Source organism: Perca flavescens, chromosome 23, assembly GCF_004354835.1.
Source record: "Perca flavescens isolate YP-PL-M2 chromosome 23, PFLA_1.0, whole genome shotgun sequence".
In the NCBI taxonomy this organism is placed as follows: Eukaryota; Metazoa; Chordata; class Actinopteri; order Perciformes; family Percidae; genus Perca; species Perca flavescens.
Window position 1 is genome coordinate 22169684 of NC_041353.1, and position 20989 is coordinate 22190672.

General features: G+C 40.5%; 3 protein-coding genes across 3 annotated transcripts in view; 1 reads left to right on the forward strand and 2 right to left on the reverse strand.

The window, feature by feature from the left end:
* LOC114549845 (NXPE family member 3) overlaps nt 1–20989 on the reverse strand; it is a 70271-nt gene that overhangs the window by 22207 nt on the left and 27075 nt on the right. The window lies entirely within an intron of this gene.
* Nucleotides 1534–15357, forward strand: krr1 (KRR1 small subunit processome component homolog). Its single transcript, XM_028570132.1, has 10 exons — nt 1534–2825; nt 3705–3880; nt 4994–5128; nt 7369–7494; nt 8191–8274; nt 9741–9797; nt 10873–11043; nt 12071–12148; nt 13167–13263; nt 13380–15357. The coding sequence occupies exons 1-10, from the start codon at nt 2696–2698 to the stop codon at nt 13532–13534; spliced, it is 1209 nt and encodes a 402-aa protein (XP_028425933.1). The 5' UTR covers nt 1534–2695; the 3' UTR covers nt 13535–15357.
* Nucleotides 13681–18727, reverse strand: glipr1a (GLI pathogenesis-related 1a). The gene is made up of 6 exons (XM_028570135.1): nt 18480–18727; nt 16998–17246; nt 16731–16849; nt 15496–15578; nt 15099–15125; nt 13681–14904 (listed from the first exon to the last, which is right to left on the reverse strand). The coding sequence occupies exons 1-6, from the start codon at nt 18648–18650 to the stop codon at nt 14759–14761; spliced, it is 795 nt and encodes a 264-aa protein (XP_028425936.1). The 5' UTR covers nt 18651–18727; the 3' UTR covers nt 13681–14758.

A 20989-nucleotide genomic window follows, 5' to 3' on the forward strand; every position in this document is an offset into this window, starting at 1 on the left:
AAGTAGAAACACAACTTTCACAAAACATCAGAGTGCAATGTGGAAGAGTCATAAGCAGGGCATGAAGTTAACTTTTTTGACAACCAGCCACTTTGGCAGGTGGAATTTTTTTTTTTTTTCTCATAAAAGGTGAAAAACAGGACTTGCTGTGTCTCTATGATCCTGTCCTGTCCTATTCATGGTAGCCTACTCATGGACATTGCACCGTCATCACGTGCTGTAGTAGGGGGGGGCCCGCCTTGATAATACTACATAGGGTTCCAGTGTTGGCTCGTTACACCACTGCATATAAGAGATGAGAGGACAAAATCAGGAGTAGCCTACGCACACCACAACAACAAAAACACTGGTGAATATGGACCATAACACATGAGTTGTTGCAAAAAAGTTGCAACTTTTTTGTATAGTTCTTAAAAATAAAAAAATAAATAAAAAGGAAACTTGTTTTGGGGACAATAATAATTAGTACTATTAATTAATTACTCTGGGCTGAGATTTTCTAGGAACCTTACCAAAAAGACTCAGGATGATGATGTTGGTATAATATGAAAACAGCTGGTGGATTTAACGGAGGGGGAAACGGAGCAACAGCCCCGCCCGCTGCAGACAGCAGCAACTTTCAGAGACTTGTTATGAATATCTAAAAGACGTGTTCGTTCTGATTTCTGGAGGAAGGAAACATAAAACACTGCCAGCAGCAGACTGCAAAACGTGCTTCCCCTGTCGGGTCACAGTTAGCAGCCATGCAACATGACAAAACAAATACACTGTAAACAGCGGACTGCAGCAGTTTCCCCTTGCAGGGTCACAGGCTGTAGTTCCGAATCTTACTCAGGATCAGAATTATATCCCTTGGAATTTTGGGTGTTTCCCTCAATGGAAACTGTCCCAGGTTAAAGACACACCTCTGATTTCAGGTTTACTCCAGGTCACAGACAAAGGTCGTTTCACATGGTAGTGTCGATTCTGTTCAAGTTTACAGAGTTTGCATTGCCTTTGTTCTAATCACGTCTGGCCCTGCAGGGAATGGCTCCCCAAAAAGAGACAACAGTCACCTTTCCTGTGGGGACAATGAGTCTCCCACAGTATGCTAAATAACAGCCATGACCTAATTAATTCTTCAGAAGCTAGGTTTTGGGTGAGGCAGTCAAATGCTGATTAGTGTAGTTACTTGATTACATTTAGCTGCAGGCCCCATTAAATATTATTTCAGGTGTCTTTATTATGTTCATATTAATATTGGTGGGAAAGTGAAACACAGCTTGGACGGTATGTTGTTTGGCTTTTCACAAGTTTAGACAGCTACGCCGACGTTTGCTAACGTTAGCGCAACAGCGTTAGCCTAGCCGGCTAGGTAAATATTTGCTACGACTGTCTTCGGAGATTCCTATTCCTATCTGCCTCCACGTTGTCAACATAAGACCTGTGGCGTTAGTGCTCCCTTTGTACCATAATTTTATTGAATGAAATAATACGAGATGGGTGGGGTTTTGTAACGTTACACACAAAGCTAGCTATAGTTAGCCTGTATGCTAGCAGACATTAGAAAGGTAGCTAAACACTGCTAAGAGCCTTATTAGGCGATGTGTTCACTCACTACATATAATTTTTCAGAGGCCCATTTACGATAAAGAAGGTAAATATACACTGGAATATTTCCGTAAGGGCCTTTTACATATTGACAAACGTTGATAATAACATATATATGCCTGTTTATGGTGAAAATAAGCGATTTATTTCAAGGTAGCATATTCACCCCATAGGGTTCCACTAGAGTCATCTGACGCTGGTCTCTAATATGGCGCCCATGATTTGAGTTGGCTACACTCTCTAAATATAGGGCACTACTTTCTGTACTTACGCTGTGAGTGATCTAAACTGACTCTACTTGCAAGTAAACAAACTTTGATATAACTTCAGTGGTTTCTGTCCATTCTTGATATTGTAATTATCCTAACCGCCTACTTTGCACGATTTCATGTGACAAATAAAATGCATTGATTTACTTTACGGTGTCAATACAATAGAATAATAAAACAAGGCACTGAGGCCACATTCATTTAGGTTCCTGCTCATACGGCAATTTTAATGAGAGAGTGGACACACTAGTCAAATGGCTGTTTAAAAAGGGTAAACATGCAAATTAGTCTCTCACAAACAGAACGGGAATCAAAGAGAGGCTGTAGCACTGGGATTAGGACATAAGAGGGAGACACTAGACTATGTACTTTATAAAAGACTCTTATGCACTGGACACACCTTACTGAGCTCGATTTCCACATCTTGCTTCATTAGTTAAACTTTGTAATTGTTGTATTGTTTATATTTTGATTGTTGTAACACGTAGCCTACTGTCTTATTTATAACTTGTAATTTGTAAAACCTTAATAAAGCTCTTTAAAAAAAAAAAAAAGAGGAGAGGAAAATGACACTGGAAATGCTTTGAATGTAAAGAGGTGCGAGTGGGCATCTGTAAAGCATTGTGATTGCTAGTTGTAGGACATTTGTAGCAGAGAGAAAGAACATGATGGGAAAAAAATAAAAAGATTAGGGCAACAGGAGCCGAAGTAGAAAACATACTGGAGGGAGGTGGAAGTGAACAAGGCAGAAGGTGTTGGTTCGGCTTCAAACTCTGACATACCGGCGGTGTAGGAGCTAACTAATTCCAGAGGATGGCAGTAATGTAACACTGAGGATGCAAGCTGCCGGTAAACTCCAAACAAGAAGAAGCCGGTTTCCTCCAACAACAATGGCGTCCTCCATGACGGGAGACGGCGTGAGTGAAGCACAAACAGGGAAAAAATCCCAAAAGACTAAAAGCCAAGGTATGTAATGGATGCTGCCGAGTTAGACACCGTTATTTAACAATCAGCGACCCATTCACTGTAAAGCGGATCTGAATTTTCTCGTCTAATTGGCCTGTTTACATCAGTCAGTTGCAATGCACGCATGAAATAACGTTAGCTTTAAGCTAACAAGTGCGCTGTCGTGTGTTGCAAACATTTGCTGCTTCTTTTATTTTAATTTTAAAACTTTACCCTCTTTGGCTTCGTTTTGAGTTCACCCTAAGGGAAAAAAAAGGGACGTAACATTTTAGATTAACTTTATGTAATGTTATTAGTATTATATTTTAGTGTAAACATTTCCAGAACTGTAACTTAACAGCATGCCTCAAATCACTGCAGTAATGCTAAGGTTTAAAACTCAGTCAGCACAGACGTTAACGTTATCCCTGTGTTCTTTGCTTGTACATGGATACACTGTCAAATACTCTTGCAATGTCCAGACATTGCTAACACGCGGGTTGTTGTATATTACTAGTAATTCATGTTTCCTTAACCCCTTGCAATTTCGCTAAGTAAAATAATTCATAAAGTTTGATTTTGTTTGATGAAACATGCCTTTTGGATAGAAGCTCCAGTTAGCTACCATCATCCACTGTAGAGTGGTACATTTTTGTCAGAGAGCTGTAACTGCATTGTACCAAACATACTGTGGGCTCTGGAGTAACTGCCATATAAACACCATGTGCTACAGCTAAGACAGATTCACTCTTTAAACAACCAGAGTACAGTACACCAGGGTGCTGGATTTATTGGTGTGTTGGACACGTGGAAATTATGGAGGAGATGGACGGGGTTGAGTTGTATGGGCGAGAAAACGGTTGTCAAACCCTCCATGGTTCTCCTGTCTGTGTCATGCAGTGGATGAATCTGAACTACTGGCTGTTCCTGATGGATGGAAAGAGCCGTCTTTCACCAAAGATGACAACCCCCGTGGTCTTCTGGAGGAGAGCAGCTTTGCCACCCTCTTCCCCAAATACAGAGAAGCCTACCTGAAGGAGTGCTGGCCACTTGTGGAGAAGGCTTTAGGAGAGTCAGTAAGTTCACCTAGTCAGCTCAAGCTTTGAAAACAGACCACAACATATCTTAATCAGAATCCGTTTTATTGGACCAGATACGTTTGCTTGCACAAGGAAATCGATTTCATTGGTCCCTTACATAGATCCACATGCATGCAAATAAAACTGTAAAAGAAAAAGTGTAAAAGGGAAATTAGACTATTTTATGATTTCCTCTTAATGTTAAGCTTGATTGTAAAGCATGCTCTTAAATTCTACGTCTATATTTGAAAGCAACAGATTCTTGCTAGAGTTGTGACAGTTTACAAAAGTTGTGGATAAACGTGGAGATAACGACAGATCTTTTACTTTTGGACTCTCAATGCAATCATTAAGATTTGAATAGTTGGACTATGCAGCCCAAGGTGCTAAAAGTAATTTTGATCATTTTTGAGCATAGAATTTATAAACACGAAAAAGTCTTTGTGTTGATTAGAGCTGCAACTGTTAGTTGTTAGCAATAACCATAATACTCATGTGGCTGCAGGATGGGACATCTGAGAATGAGAGAGAGAGGGACACAACTAACATTTTTGGATAAAAGCGTGTGGACTTTTCTGGGGAAAAAAACTAAATAGTTTAAAATTGTTGTTAGTTACAGAGTTTATTTCTGTTTCCTCCTATTTGCTTACACCTAGAAAAACACTGTTCTGTGTGTTTTCAATACATTTCTGTGACATTTCATTTCCGTTTAGTCTTTTCTTTTGTCTTTATAGTCCTATAACAATTTATACATTTATGTGGCATCCCTGCAGCATGCATAGCCCAGGTTCTCCTGAAAGAAATGTCTATAACTTGATTGTGTATAACAGGGTTGAGGTTATACAAGCATTATTACACAGGGAGACCAGGCGAACCAAAGATGGGGGAAAATGACTTAGACCTTAGAGTGTTAAAAAAATCTAATTAAAAGTAATATGGATTTAAAAGCCTGTACTTGACCCCACCCCCAGTATGCACATGATGGTAAGCTTGAAGCTGGCTGGATTACTTAACTACCTTCAGGCCTAGTCAGGCTGAATTGCAGCCCTGTGCTATGTGGTTTAGTTTTGGTTGTCCCGTTGTGTCACAAGGATCTTTTGTTCTTTTCAGAACATCAAAGCCACTCTGGACCTGATAGAGGGAAGCATCACAGTTTGCACCACTAAGAAAACGTATGACCCTTACGCCATCGTGAGAGCCAGAGATCTCATTAAGCTGCTGGCCAGGAGTGTCCCATTCGAACAGGTAATGGTCACGGGTCACTGCTGTCATGAAGGGTTGGGGTCTGCACTGTCTGTCTCGCCCACCCCAAAAAGAATGTTTTTGCAGCACATGACATTAGGGATGGGTCTCCATGCCCGGTTCCGAATTTCTCAAAACCCAAAAATCAATAAGGGTCGAGCTTATCGATGCTGCTATCGAGACGAGTGGATCATAGAACGTTATGTCTAAAAAAAAAAAATAGATACGTGTGCGAACTGGAAAGATTGACGAGCACAGTGTGTGCGTAAAAACCATAGGTAAAGACTAGCCTCCCCACTGCAAATCATTCAAAACTTCACACAGACAGCGTTTGCTGTGATATGATATTAATGGCGAGGCAAAAGCGGTCGCGGTGCTGTTGACGTTACACTTCCTGTGAGACAAGCAGGCACAACAGTGGTTTATATGCCCTGGGGACTGACTGACAGGCTGAGGCTGTAAGGCAAGGCAACTTTATTTCTACAGCACCTTTCAGCAACAAGGCAATTCAAAGTGCTTTACATGAAACATTAAAGATCAATTAAAAACTGTAATGATGAAAATGAAACAGGCTAAAAAAGATTAATATACAAATAAAAGTTACAGTCAGCAAGAAATGAATAATTATTCAATTTAATAGGTTGTAGGGATGGGTTTGGGAGGGCTTTTATTTTTGTTTAATTTCTTTAGAGTGTAAAATATTCTAAATAAATAACAATGTTCTAAGTAAACAGGACAAATAGGTTTGAATTATTTTTACAACGGAAATCATTTTTTTTAAATTACAGACGGAAAGTACCGAAAACAGGTACCGTTGGGTACCGGCAACCGAATTTCAGGTATCGGTACCGGAACCGATAAAAATGTGAACAGTACCCAACCCTAGATCCCCATCTTTGCATGACATATGTAGATTTTGTTTCTGAAGGTGTTTTTGCTTTTAGAAACGTGTGATGCTTGGTAAAGGCAGTACCAACACAACAGCGGAGCTGATGCAGAGTAGGGCTGGGCGATATGGTTGAAAACTGTATCACGATATAAGTTTTTCATATCGGTCGATATCGATAATTATTGATATTTTTTATTACCTATTTAAAATAAGGACCAGGAGAAAAATATATTAAATTTAAACATTTTTATTTTAAACTTAACCCTGCTCTGATTATAATCCCCTCAGTTGTAAAAGCAGAAATGTCAACACAACCATGGAAAACACTCAAATAATTCAAATGTAAACAGGTCTAAAATCACAATGAACACTTAACAATTATCTCTTAACATTAAGGTGCAAAATTAAAGAATAAGTAAGAAGTGCTTAATAAAGTGTCATAAAATAGTGCAAAGTGTTAGCTAAATATAAGAAACCTGAGAAGGAACTATTTTCTGCAGGTTTAGTGCTAAGTTGGTAACCTGGCTTCTGGACAGTGCTCAGCATGTCTGCCTCCGTTATTTCTTTGTAGCGTTTAGTAAGGCACTGATGCAGAGTACCTCTCCATGGTGCTCTGCTGCTTGTAGTGTTTAGTAAGGCACTGATGCAGAGTACCTCTCCATGGTGCTCTGCTGCTTGTAGTGTTTAGTAAGGCACTGATGCAGAGTACCTCTCCATGGTGCTCTGCTGCTTGTAGTGTTTAGTAAGGCACTGATGCAGAGTACCTCTCCATGGCCGTCTGCTGCTTGTGCCGTGTTGCAGCTGCAGATGTTGTTGGACGTTGATGGCGAATACGGCTGTGCTCGAAAGTGTGAGCGCGGCTAAAGTGGTAAAACAAGTTTATGGTATTACCAGTGTTGGTCTGATTTTACATTGGTCTGACTACGGTCAGACTTATAAAATCCCCAAAACTGCGATACTGACTTTTCCTGTTTTATCAACGATTTCCTCGCTCGCTGCGGCACTCACTTTCCACTCCACGCCGGTTCTGTTATTGAAGAACCCGAGACAGCGATGTGGCGCAACCAAACTTGATACTGTTACATGATTGGCTGTTAGAGTGTCACTCCCCACGTTGCTAGGTTGCCAGAGAGTGAGGGCCTTTGTTCATGCAACCAAACTTGATTCACAACCTCTGGTTTCTTCTGATGAAGAAAAACAAGTTATCAAACGTTTTATCAACCGCATTTTCTATTGATATTGATTATGTTTCTATCGCGATACATATCGTTATCGTTTTATCGCCCAGCCCTAATGCAGAGTTCTGATTATTAGGTTGTTTTGTTTCCCTGTTCATACTGTTTTTCGCTTCCAGGCGGTGCGGATATTACAGGATGACATGGCGTGTGACATCATCAAAATCGGGACCCTGGTGAGGAACAGGGAGCGGTTTGTGAAGCGACGACAGCGGCTGATTGGCCCCAAGGGCTCCACTCTAAAAGTGAGTCCCACAACAATGTCCAGCTTTCATCCATCACATCTCATACCTGCTGGGAAGCAGCACTTATCTCGGAGATACTACTTTTTTTTTTTTCATCGATGGTGATTGTTAAAATGTTTGACTCCTACCTCAAGTAACTTACTCTCATAACAAGGAAAATGCAGTTTAATGCAGGATTTAGTTAATAGCAAGCATCCATGGAACCAATAACAGACTTGGAATACGTGAAACTCAGTGGTGCTTTTAACTGTCAACACTGGTTGACAGTTGGCACAGTGGACATGCCAAAGAAGGGTTTGATTCTTAAAAACCTTTTACATTGGCTCACTGCTCAAACATATTTACAAATAGATGTCTCTTGTGATTAGAACCAGATGATCAGTTACTCTGACATACTGTACGTTGAGAATTTTGACTGGGGGGTGGTATTAGGTTGAACCTAATACTCTAAAACTCTTAAATTGTAAAACTGTGTAATATGAGGAGGGTAAAGTCTGCGTGCTGTGTTGCTTACCGAGTATGCTCACTGGACTTGGTCTGTGTCCATGGTTGCAGTTGGAGATAAATGTCACTAAGTGGCAGCTTTGATTCTAACAAGCCACATGTGTGTTTGTGTCGTTCTTACTGTTACCAGATTTGTTCTTTTAAAGTCATGAGTTACATGCTTTACGTTGCTTTCCTGTCCCTTTTCTCCAGGCATTGGAGTTGTTGACCAACTGCTACGTGATGGTGCAGGGCAACACGGTGTCGGCCCTGGGGCCCTTCAACGGTCTGAAGGAGGTGAGAACTTCACAGAGCCTCTGTCTGTTCACAGGAGTCTACTGTTAAATATCAACGGTGGAGAAACTGACAACTGTGACACAACAGCTAATAGAAAATGTCTTGGCACTTTTGGCTGAGCCAAACCATGCCTCGCTGTTTTGCATTTCCTTTACCAGTTATAGCATGCCGAGCTGCGACGTGCCGGGCCATCTGCAAAGTACGTTCAAAGCTAACCCGCCAGGCCCAGCGCAGTCGCAGCGAGGCACGCTACAACTGATAAAGGAAATGCTAATCAACGACCCCCCTCTCCCCTCCCTCGAATGTTGAGAGACTCAACCTAACTCGTGTCTGTGCTGGACACCAGAGAACAAGAGGTTTTTAAATGCCTCTGTGAACAGCTCTCAATATTTTTGCAGCTTCTAACTAAAACCAAGCTGGGCCAAGCCAACATGTGTTGGAAAAATCCTTTTAATGTCACATTTCATTACAATGATGTTATCACTGTCCACTTACCTTTCAGCCAATTACACGCCCCCGGTCTCTTAAAGGAACACGCCGACTTATTGGGACTTTGTCTTATTCACCCTAACCCCCAGATTTAGATAAGTTGATACATACCCATCTCATGTCGTGGGTGCGTGTTGTAACTCTGTCTGGCGCACCCACCGCTAGCCTAGCTTAGCACAGATCCTGGAGGTAACCAGCTACATCTAGCCTACTGCTCCCAATAAGTGACAAAATAATGCCAACATGTTCCTATTTACATGTTGTGATTTGTATAGTTACAGCATGTACAAATAACAAGGTCACATGAGACACAGCCATCTTCTAACCGTATACATACTGGGAACTATATTCTCAGAAGGCGAAGCACTGCTACTTGGGTGGAGTGATTTGCTCGCAGCTCCTGAGAAGCCCCGTGGTGAGGAGCAGAGAGTTCGCCTTGAGTTCGTTCGGAGTTGGAGTAATAATCCTGGAGGTTACCTCCAGGATCTGTGCTAAGCTAGGCTAGCGGTGGGTGCGTCAGACAGAGTTACGACACGCACGGAGATGAGAAGGGGATGTATGGACTTATCTAACTCTGGGGGATACGGGGAATAAGACAAAGTCCCAATAAGTCGGCGTGTTCCTTTTTAAGCAAGAAAGCTCAACAACTGCTAGCAGACTTAGCCAGTTAGCTCCCATAAAAAGAGCCTAACTTTAACTTTGGTATTGGTCTTGCTCTAGCTAAGTGTGGTAGTAAATGTGGTAGTAGTTGTTAATCTTTCTAGCTTAAGAGAGGCGGGTGTTAGGGTTAGGGGGATGGAATAACATTTCATAATATTGATTTGAGTTTTGATGTATGTATCTATTTCACAAGTATTACATTTTTCTCTGTAATTATCAAATTAGAATATCATTTTACACAAAAAGAAAATGTAAAAGCATTTTTTTCCAATGTCTTTTTTTTTCTTCTTTTTTTCTTTTCTTCTTCTATTGTTCAGGTACGCAAAGTGGTGATGGACACAATGAAGAACATTCATCCCATCTACAACATCAAGGTACGTTCAAACTGCTGACAGAAACGTGGCTGTTTAGGCAGCCTTCTGCCATGCCACAGCTCAAAAACAATAGTACTGGATAGATTGAAATGTTTGGACCGACTGCAATCATGCCCAATGAAGATGCTTTCCATCCTTGTTCTTGATCTCCTGACTGAAATGATTCTCTCTGGGTTTGTACGCCAAGGCTGGCACAACCTGGAGCTGAGGGCATGAAAGAGCCACAGATGCTCTGCAGCACTCATTCAGTTCATAGACTACCTAAGTGTAATGGTAAAAAGATTTTTTATGTATCCTAATCTAATAACTTGTTTAATACAAGTAATAGCCAGAGTTTTTCATGTGGGATTTCTATACTTGGGAACAGAGTGAACGTACCGTTCAAACAGCTGAGCTGCTGAGATGAGAGCCTTTCTGCAGACACGCTGTTTCGCTCTATGCTAAGATGTTGCTCGTCTTTATTAGATGCCATCACAAGCTCAAGGTTTTCCCATACACTTCTGGCCTACATCTAACCACTTCACATGTGTGGATTCATCTTCATCTCTTTATTCAATGGCAAAAACCAAAGTGCTTGGCTACATTACTGGCAGAGGTTGTTGTTTTCTGCCCTGAACTTTCATCATGACTTGAGGTGTAATAACCATTCATTGCATACATGCAACGTTTCTCATCGTGTTCCTAGCAAGAAATGGTTCTTCCACAATAAACACCTACAGCTGCCTTCAAATTAAAATACAGCTTTTTATGAAATGTATGCAGGAAGTGATGTTAGTATCAACTGTAGCTTTGTCTGTAGCTTATTGCAGCAAATGATTAGTGCAGAAATCAAAGAATTAGGGCTCTTGCTGTGTCAACACAATGGTCAATACTGATAAATGAGGCATACTATGCATTGACCATTTACATGGTACCACACCTAAATGAATGGGTGGAAACTATATAAATGTATAGAAACATTTTAGTGCAGACAAGATGTATGACGTGACTGTACATCACCAAAATATCACATTTTTGTTACTTTTACACCACCCACCGCCCCCATTCCGTATTTTCTGGCGACTGGAACCATCAGACACTGATGATCAAACGTGAGCTGTCCAAAGACCCCGACCTGAGGATGCAGAGCTGGGAACGCTTCCTGCCCAAGTTCCGCCACAAGAACCTGGCCAAGCGCAGGGAGCCCAAGAAGAAGAGTGTGAAGAAGGAGTACACACCGTTCCCTCCAGCACAGCCGGAGAGCACGGTCAGACATTTGCTTGAAAACTCATTTATTTTAACATTCATGGTTGAATAACTACCTCTAACTTGTCTATGGAGAACACCGTAACATTGGTTTACTTTGCTTAAGATAACCTGTAGCATTTCACATGTAGGCATACTTGCTCATTGTTTTATATTATAATTAGGGTTGGGTATCGTTTGGGTTTTTTCTGATACCAGTGCTAAAACCATACTTTTAAAAGGATGCCGGTGCCTGAACCGATACTTATTAAAAGAAAAAAAGGAAGATCACAAAATGACTATCGGCGACATTTAAGAACGGCTTGTTTATTGCTACAGCCATGTGGTCCAAGTGATTTATTAAACATTTTATAATAACTTATAAGAACCCAGGGACAGTTAATTGCTGTTAAAATGACAAAAACATCCACTGGACAGGAATAGGGTGTTTTCCAATAACTTTGAATGCACCAGGAGGCTTACTAGTTTCAAGTAAACGCAACGTCTGTGTTTTTCCGGCAGCTGCACACTGCTTAACGTCCCGCTGTTAGAATCCTCTCCGGTGAAATACAGACACTCTTTTACACCGTTCAGCTGTCAGCATTTTAAACGTGTTTAATCCATTTACTAGCGGTAACGGTAGGCTAACGTTACCTGCTGCCAAGTGTAGTGTTAACTAGCGCCACATTCAGCGATGCTTCTGTTGCTTCTAACGTCCGTTTTAGAGCACCAAAGAGAAACGCAGAAGGCATTTAATATCCACGTTGCTATTTGGTCCCATAGATACCAGTCGTTTAGGCACCGGTGCCATATTAGCACCGGTGCCATATTAGCACCGTGTTTCGGTACCCAACCCTAATTATAATAAAACTACGCTAAAGGCAGCTATTTTAAAGGTCTTTCTGATAAATAATGTTAATGTAAACTAACAACAGAAACAGGATTGTTTCTCCTTTGTTTGAACCCTGTTATTGAGACTAATATGCACATTGAGATTTCTTTAGACTGAGATGTATTTTATTTTGATTCTCTGTGGATTATCTTTGTAGGTTGACAAGGAGCTGGCCACAGGAGAATTCTTCTTGCGTGAAAGTGTTAAAAAGAGGAAGAAGATGGAAGAGATCAAAGTGAGTACTGAGTGGATTCATCTCCTGCTGAGCTGCTCTGCCTGTTCACATGAATGATATTACTGTAATAAAGTCCAGCTGTTTTAAAAGCATCTGTCCCTCCAGAAAAACGCGATTATGCAATCGCATAATTCAATGCATAATCAGCTAAAGTCCGCGTATTCATGCGGGGGCTGTATTTTTTGCGCATCGGAGTGTAAATGTGTGTGACTGATTATCTGATGAGCAGGTGGCAGCCTCGGCCACAGTGTATGAATGTTTGTGAATGGTGAATGGTTCCTGTACAATGTTAAAGCGCTTTGAGTAGTCGTTTTGCCACGTTGCTATGGGAACGTTATGAAGTGACGTAATTACGCGACGTGAACATCATCAAAAAGCAGGTGTTGGAGGTTGAATTAGACATGTACTTTGAGTTTCTTAAGTTGGTATCCAATAAGAAAGCTATCTTAATATCTGATGTCTACTCAAATTTCTTTAAGTGCTCCTGCTGTCTATATTATTAACGATTTTTGAAAGTCATTCTCTTTTGTATCTTTTATTTCCCTCTGTTTGGACTATTACTTTTATTTTTACTTTAATATATTGTTTGTATATATTTTTGTATCTTAATTGTTTACTTATTGCAATGACTGAATATCTGTAAACTATTTTTGGAAATTAAGTTTAAAAAAAGCAGGGTGGGGGAATCACTTCTTTTTCATCAAACCGCATTTTGTGCAAGTTCCCGCATTTTGTGCAAGTTCCCATTTCATTGTATAAAATTGCATAAATATCCCGCATATTCCATCGCATTTTTTAAGAAAACGTGCCGCATATTCAAGGATTTTTGCCCGCAACAATCACAAAAAAAAAGTTTTTCTGGAAGGACAGTCTATTGCTTGGTTATAGTTAGTTAGTTACAGCTAGATTAGCATGAGAGTCTCTGTAAAATTCTGCAGAAACTCACCCTAAAATAGTTATGAGTTGCATCATATTCTAAGAACTGACAATTATGTGACTCATTGTTCCTCTTTCTCAGGTGAAACAAGCAGAGGCACTGACCAAGAAGCAGGAAGAGCGGAACAAAGCTTTCATTCCTCCTAAAGAAAAGCCTTTAATGAAGAAAACCACAAAAGGTAGAAATAAGGGAAACAATCTTTACCTGAGAACAAAGCAAATGTGTCTATACCTGTTCACTGTAAAAGTCCAGCTAACCTCTGTCCCGCCCTTGTTGGCCTTATTTCTGTCACAGCTCCTACAGAAGGCAAGCTGGACATCGAAGCCATTAAGGAGAAAGTGAAAAAAGCCAAAACCAAGAAACTGGGGGCTCCACCAGTGAACCCAGGTCCCCCCAACAGCAGCACCACTGGCAAAAAGAAAAAGAGCAAAACAAAAAACAAAGGCTAACCACAGACTTAGACCGTCATAGTTGTAATGTGTACTCCATGATATGGTATTTGTTGGACAGTCCTATTGGACAGATTAAGGACTCTGTCAGGAAGATGGGACACCAGACATACAGTGTGTGCTTGGATCAAAAATGAATTCCATCACAAACTCATGGATGTTTTTATTGAACTTTTTTTTTTTTTGTGAGTATTTCCTGTTCATAATACCTAGTACAATCTTCTGTCTGGAGACCAATTCTCAGTCAGTATGGTCAGTATTTATACATTTCAAAAGATATTGTTCTGTCCTTAAGGCTAATGCGTGTCCAGGAGGAGGCCGACCCAATCTGATGGAAATGTCAAATTAAAGGAAGATTTTTAACAACCTGGATCTTATATCTGTAGGTTTGCCTTAATTATTTTTGATCATGAAAACAAACTTAATATAGAGGTGAAGTATGGGTGGCTTGACTTAACAATATCTCTAGATACAGGTTTATAGCAAAGTCCACACTCCTTGGTGGTCAGATTTAAAGTCCAGTCTATCTAAAGCACTTCTTTGGAAGTAAAAATAAAGGTCAGTGTTGGATATTCTATTTTTACCTCCAAAGAGGTTATGTTTTCGGTTGGGTTTGTCCATTTGTTGGTTTGTCTGTCAACACGATTGTGAAAGCACTACTGACCCGATTTTCACCAAACTCAGTGGAAGGGTGTATCACTGGCAAGTAAGACCCCATTATATTTTGGAGCGGATCCAAATCACGGAGTGGGAACACAAAATATTTGTCACTTTAATTAACATCACAAAATAGGTGCTGCATTCATGTGGTGTCGGCATAATGAGTTCCCGACTGGAGAAATTCAAATGCATTGTGAAATGGGGCATGCCTTGGCGGAGGTCGGTGCTCTCGGAGTGCCGTTCTCGGAGAATCAATTGGTTTATTTTTTTAACTTCTTTCAGTTTATCAAGGACATGTTATTGCCTCATAAAGTTGATATGGTGAACATGTTAGCTAACGGCTGACTATTTACTTGTTTGTATCACTAGTCTGTTAGCTGGAAATATCTGTCTCTTTTTGCCCACCTAGTTGCTAACTCGATTAGACCTCTGACCTTTATGTGCAGATCTTTCAGTACTTAAAAGCTGCCTATAGACAAAAAAAAATGAAAGGTTAAATAAAACTTGCATCTTCATCGTAGCACTTCCTGAGTAGTCTGTGTTCTTAAGGTCACCACAGGTGGTCTATTCGTAGCAGAAGACATCGGGATAAAAGTGGTGGACTGCATACGCTGTGATGAAGGTGAAGATGAGGGCAGTGGGCCGGACAATTAGAATTGTCGCATAGTTGGTGGCCAGAGCAGGGTCCCAATCTGGGGTCCAGTTGTAACCTGAAAACATGAAGTCAAACGGAGTGCTTTCAGTATTTATACCTAGCACAGCTTAAACTGATAGATCATGGGGAATATGTTACGCACTTCTTCACTAACCCCACGTTTGAACCACAACTACTTTTTAAGCAAAGTTGGATTGTATCTCTGCTTTAAACTTTATTTGTTGGCTTATATACTGTACTGTTACTTACTTTTCTGTGAATCTCGTTCTTGGCTACCTGCAAAGACATTAAAACAGAAATGGTTGAAATGCCTACTACGCTTGAGCAGATAAATTTTGCCCAAGCATTTTCATTCATTTCATAAGTTTTTGTAAAGTGGCTTGTTAAATTCTCTGTCAGTAGCAAAGCTTCTAACATGACGAAGCTCTTGATTTTTTTTTTTGTCTTGGCTTCCTTAAGTTTGTAGTTATAAACAGGTCTTAAAATGAACTGTGACGATCTCAGATGACACAAAAGGCCAAGAAATAAAATGTCTATGTGTGAAAATAGGCAAAGGTAGCCAAAAGTGTTGGTGATCTGTAAAACACAATTCAAAATCAGGACATGTAGAATTTTTTTTTACCACTAAAAAGGATTGAATACTCACGGCAGAGTTTTTTCTCACAGTTCCCTTTACATCCAGAGCAGCTCGTCCCTCGTTCATATGGTCTCCTTTCGTTCACGTTACCCCTGCACAAGGAACCACCATCAAAGTGGCATTACCTTATTGGGTTACACTTTACTTGAAGGTATCTACATAAGAGTGACATGACACTGTCATGACACATGAACCCTAACTCTAACCCTAACTTGTCATGACAAAAACCAATTGACACTTACTAAAAGAAGCGTTATGTCATAAACATTTATTTCTTGTTTTATAATGTATGTATATGACACGTTCATGACAGTGTCATGTCACTCTTATGTAGATACCTTCAAGTAAAGTGTAACCCCATATTGTAGGTAGCAACTGTTTGTTCATTCTGAGATCATTTTTGTACTCAACCTACCACCCTCTTATCATTTTCTTTTTTTTTCAAATGTAGAAATACGCAGGTATATCTGTCAAATTGTTTGCTTTAAGATATGGAGATCTAAAGTAATAAGGCTGGCATTATTCTATGTTTGTTATTGTCGACAAATCCCCAAAACAACAATGTGTTATTCCACTTTATGATTTCCCTATCTGGTCTGTGGCTCTCAGCCCCGAGCCCATTAGTTCATACTTAAAACTCAAATCTTTTTTTTTTTAAATGCCCGGTGATTTCCTGAAACAACTGGTCACTGTAGTTTTTTAGCAAATGTTATTTAAACAGGAGTACATAGTGCATTTGTTGAGAACTATGCGACTGCAGTGTTTGTTCCCAGTTCAGTGGTGCAGCTTATTTTTCTGTTTGTAATAGTTTTTGGTCAAAGGAGCTCTATGGCCCCTAGGAATAATATGTATACTTGTTAGGATACAGACATGGTTGTTTTTGATAATTCCAGAATACAATTTTAGAATACTGCCAGCTTTTGAACCTTGCTAAGTTGTTGCGGTAAATTCCACATCCTTTTTTCACATGAAGTCAGGGCTGAAACCTTGGCTAACCACAGTCTCAAACACCAGCAGAGAAATGTTAACATGTACAGCGTATAGTATTGTAAACTGATCTAACATTTTTGTAGCGCTTTAAACCAGGCCGGTGCCTCCCTTAAATGTGAAGTGAAAGTGAAAACCATTTATATTTTATATTTAAGGGAGGCATCGGCCTAGTTTAAAACGCTACAAAAATGTTTTCAAAACAGATTTCAAGTCATAAACTCTCAAGTCTGTATTGGTAGATGTGTTCAACTTACGCTGTGGCATAGTTGCATACAAAAATGACACCCTCTTCAGAAGCAAATTCTGTGTTTTTGACACCATTCGGGCACAGCTGGGCAGCACAACCAACCTTGTAGGTGCTTGCCCACACAACCTGGGGACAATAAAAGGGTTAAACTGCGCAATGCAGACGGAATAAAAAACATGAGCAGTTCCTCTTTATTTCCCCTGATCTATTTGAAATATTTTAACATTTAGAAAAAAAGTCCTATCAGGATATTTCCAAAGAAAAGAGCACATACCTGTGTGTAGTGGCCACAGATGTGTGTGCAGACATTGCTGCTGTAGTCATAGTCTTGTTTTTCATCAACCCAACTTTTTATGGCCCCCTGCACATCAAAAGTTGATGGTGGATAGCCTGTCCATATGTTTTCTCCAACAGAGGAGAAGGTAGGGTGCACACGGCGGACATCTTTGAGGTAGATGTTGTGTTCAAACACACAGTGCCTTGCCCATGCTCTTGCAGTAATGGCCAAGCCCTCATCCCATGTCTGAATGAACGGAGGTAAAGAATATCAAGCAGCAGTTTACATTTTAAAGAGTTGGTTTATCCAAAAGATTTAATCAAATCTCACTTCTTCCTTGTGTTATTTGTCCAGTTTTTTTTCCAATACAGTGTTGTATTGTTATTATGTTTGAGTTTTCATTGTATATATGTGTTGCAATAGAACAATAAATACTTTAGTTCACAAAAACAATTCTCCAATCTAATGGCGGTAAATGGAATTCGTAGGGAAAGAAAGTTGAACAAACTATGTCCTGGTTACTCTGTATAATCCATGGGTGTCACGAGTTTTTGTGATTTGTCATTTTTCACTGCATTCAACATTGCAAGCAAAATGATGGTCTTAATGTCACAATAGCTCTCAGAGCCTTTTTATATTATTGTGCCATTAAGGCCGCCTGGTATTTTGTTCTCAGGATTGTCCAAAATTTCATACAATAAAGAATAAATTAAGCTAGTTTGCTAACAGTCAGTAGCCTATTAGCTCAGACACTAACTGGACAATAAATTCATACAGTTCAGTCAACTGTCTAAAAATCCAGCTGCTTTTGTGGATTAGTTTATACCCAACAGAGGAGGGTTGAAGTAACCCTTGTGTTGACTTCGGGTCAAATTGACCCGTTTTTCAATTTTTGTTTTATATCAGAAAATATGGGATGTAGAAATAAGCACTGAAAATGTGTAGAAGGAAATTTTAACAATTTAAAACGCTGGAATAAGCAAAAACCAACTGAAAAAAAGGCATCAAAAACATTGACGGGAAGACAACACAAGGGTTAATGTTGCAATACAACTAAGCTAAGATAGCTTCCCCTATTTTAGAGTCTCTGGCTCTACATTCCCTCTGCATTTGTAAGATGTTTCCTACTAGTCAATGTGGCAAATTCATGTATTGAACCTTAGGCAAAAGATTTGGGATTTACTTCATCCCCCATAGTATACATTAAGATGTATTTCCTTCACTACTGTACCATTTTTAAACCAACAGAGGACTGACAAAATAACCACGTCATGATAAACGATTTTTCTTTTACTCCGAGCATGACAACAATGTAACTTCAGTTTTAGACCCGTGCCCGTTAGACTGTTGAGATGTTTTTGTCGACCCGTTGTGTTTGTGTAGTCACTTTACCACTGCACTTCTGTCATTTCATGTCAGTTAGTGATAGTGTGAGAGAGAGAGAGAGTGAGGAGAAAAAAAAGTGTGCATCATGCCTACCATGTACAGCATGTCACTTGCAGACGGACTGACAGATGACCGGGCCTCGTTGTGTTCCCTCACACATTCATCAATGAACTTCCCATCAGTGATTTCTGGCAGTGAGACTGAACACACTCCCGAGTCCAGGACAATCCAGGCCCATAACAACATCTGAACCACAATCCCCATGCTTCAAAGAATATAACTCAGGCACAGAAGTTGTCGTTTATGAAATATATTAGCATCTGTCAAACTGAAACAGGAAATGTCACAACTATGAGGAACAGGATGTATGTGCTGTATTTTGCCTTTTGCAGACTATGTATGTGCACAATGAACTTGCTAAAGTCTATGGACTGTGATGCAGTGAAGTAGAAAAATAGGTCAGAAACAGGGCAGAATAAGCATTGCGTGCAAACATTCTTTCATCTAGTATGCTCTGTTGTTATTATACACATTACACACAGGCCTGAATTACTCACAGTTGCTCAGTACCTATACTTGCACTAATGAGTGCATAAATAGGTATAGAGATGTCAGTGAGGGGGCTGCAGCTGTCGATGGACAGGGGGGTTCGGTGCCTTGCTCAAGAGCAACTTGGCAGTGCCCAGGAGGTGAACTGGCACCTCTCCAGCTACCATTCCACCCCCATACTTTTGGTTCCCAACCCTACTCCCTGCAGACTGAGCTACTACCACCCCCAAGAAGGTTCGGGAGACCTTGATGAATTACACAGGCGCATTTAATCAACACTCAATTAAGGAGACAATTGCTGCCTCAAAAAGGCCAAAACCATCCAGCAGGACTCATCGCTCCCCAGTCACACACTGTTCAAACTACTGCCATCAGGCAGGAGATACAGGGTCGTGAAAAGGAGAACAAACAGACTACAAAACAGCTTTTAGGTGCATTGAACAATACTGCTAAAGTATAGTTCCCACCACTCATCTATGTCAATAGGGCTATGTGCAATTTTTTAAATGTGGATGACTGTATGGGTGTGTCTCCTATGTGTTTTTAGCATTAATATGTATGCAGTAGTAGCATTCTTTATTTATGTATTTATTTAGGCATATTTTACCTCATAAATGTTTGGCACTTGACAAGGACTGCACTTAATTTGGTTGTATCTGTTACAATGACAATAAAGATATTCTATATTCACTTAAGCAGGCAGTACAGTTTAACCACAGTGTGTTATTGTGCAGTGCCGTCTCAACTCTCTGAAGTTCCTGTCTTCCTGAAGGAATATTTAAACTCATGCTGGAGGTGTTACATTTAGCTGAACCTTTAAGGGAAACAAAGATATTGGAGATGCCTAAAACACAGATGCTAAAGCCTAGGTCAGCCTCTTTCTCTCTCTCTCTCTCTCTCTCTCTCTCTCTCTCTCTGGGAAGTATGCTAAAGTGTGGCTGGCCCACCGACTTCCAAGAAGAGACAGTCCTGAGACAAAACATTCCGTTATCATACAGCTGCCTAGATTCCCTGAATCTGTAGAGAGACTAACATAATTATACATGAACAGTTTTGGTTATTAGAGACTGAATGTTCTCATCCCCTGACCTGTGACCAATGAATGACCGGATGTTGTCTAAGCTTTCCCTTTGTCTCATCATACCACAACATGGTGTTTCTGGAAATTCCACCACACTTTTTTTTTTTTTTTTTTTTTTGCAGCTGTAAGTTGCTTTTTTATTTCCTTGTTGCATTGCATTGTGGGACAGTGGGCAAGAGCACACTCAGAATCAAGCATTTTTGTAAGCAGAATACTGACTGTTGTGAGTATGCTTAGCATTGCCACTTTTCCAGTGTGAACATACTACTGTAAATAGTTGCACATGCTTGGAATTGGTGTGTAGTATTGAATTGACATATTGCGTAGTTTTGTCGCATTCCGTAACTAACCAAATGTGAGTCCTACCCGCAATTTCCACCAACTGCGGACCGGCTCCACTGCGTGTCGGCTCCGTGCTCCGCCGTCCTTCAATACCCACCAGGTCCGGATTTGTTGCGGAACGGCTGCGGCCATGACTGACAGCTGAAGTCACGAGGATCCACGAGATCTCGCGAAATTCACGTATGATTGCGCGATATAACAGGATGTAGTTTCTATAAACTGAACCACAAACTTGACTTCAGGCCTGTTTCCACCCATGATGATATGATGTTTTCAAGGTGTAGTGCAGGGAAATATGATCTGCCGTGAGCACGGTGGATTTTATTTAGAAAATTAACCAGATGTTTTTTGTTCCTGTCCCGCACAATCTGCCCTGTGCTGAATTGCTGCGGAGCTCTCCGGCGTCCATCAGAAATAGAAGCTCTGTGTATCTGCTCCAGAGGGCTGCAGATCGCCGGAGCTGGGACGGAGTCGGAACGCAGTAGTTCTGCAGTTAGTGAAAATACACACACTGACTTTAATAGAAACCTATTGACTCCGCCACCGTTCCGGAGCGGATCTGCAGCTGTTCAACATTTGGTGGAAATTGGGGATTACACTGTAGTGGCAACACAGTTTCTTCAGTCTAGCC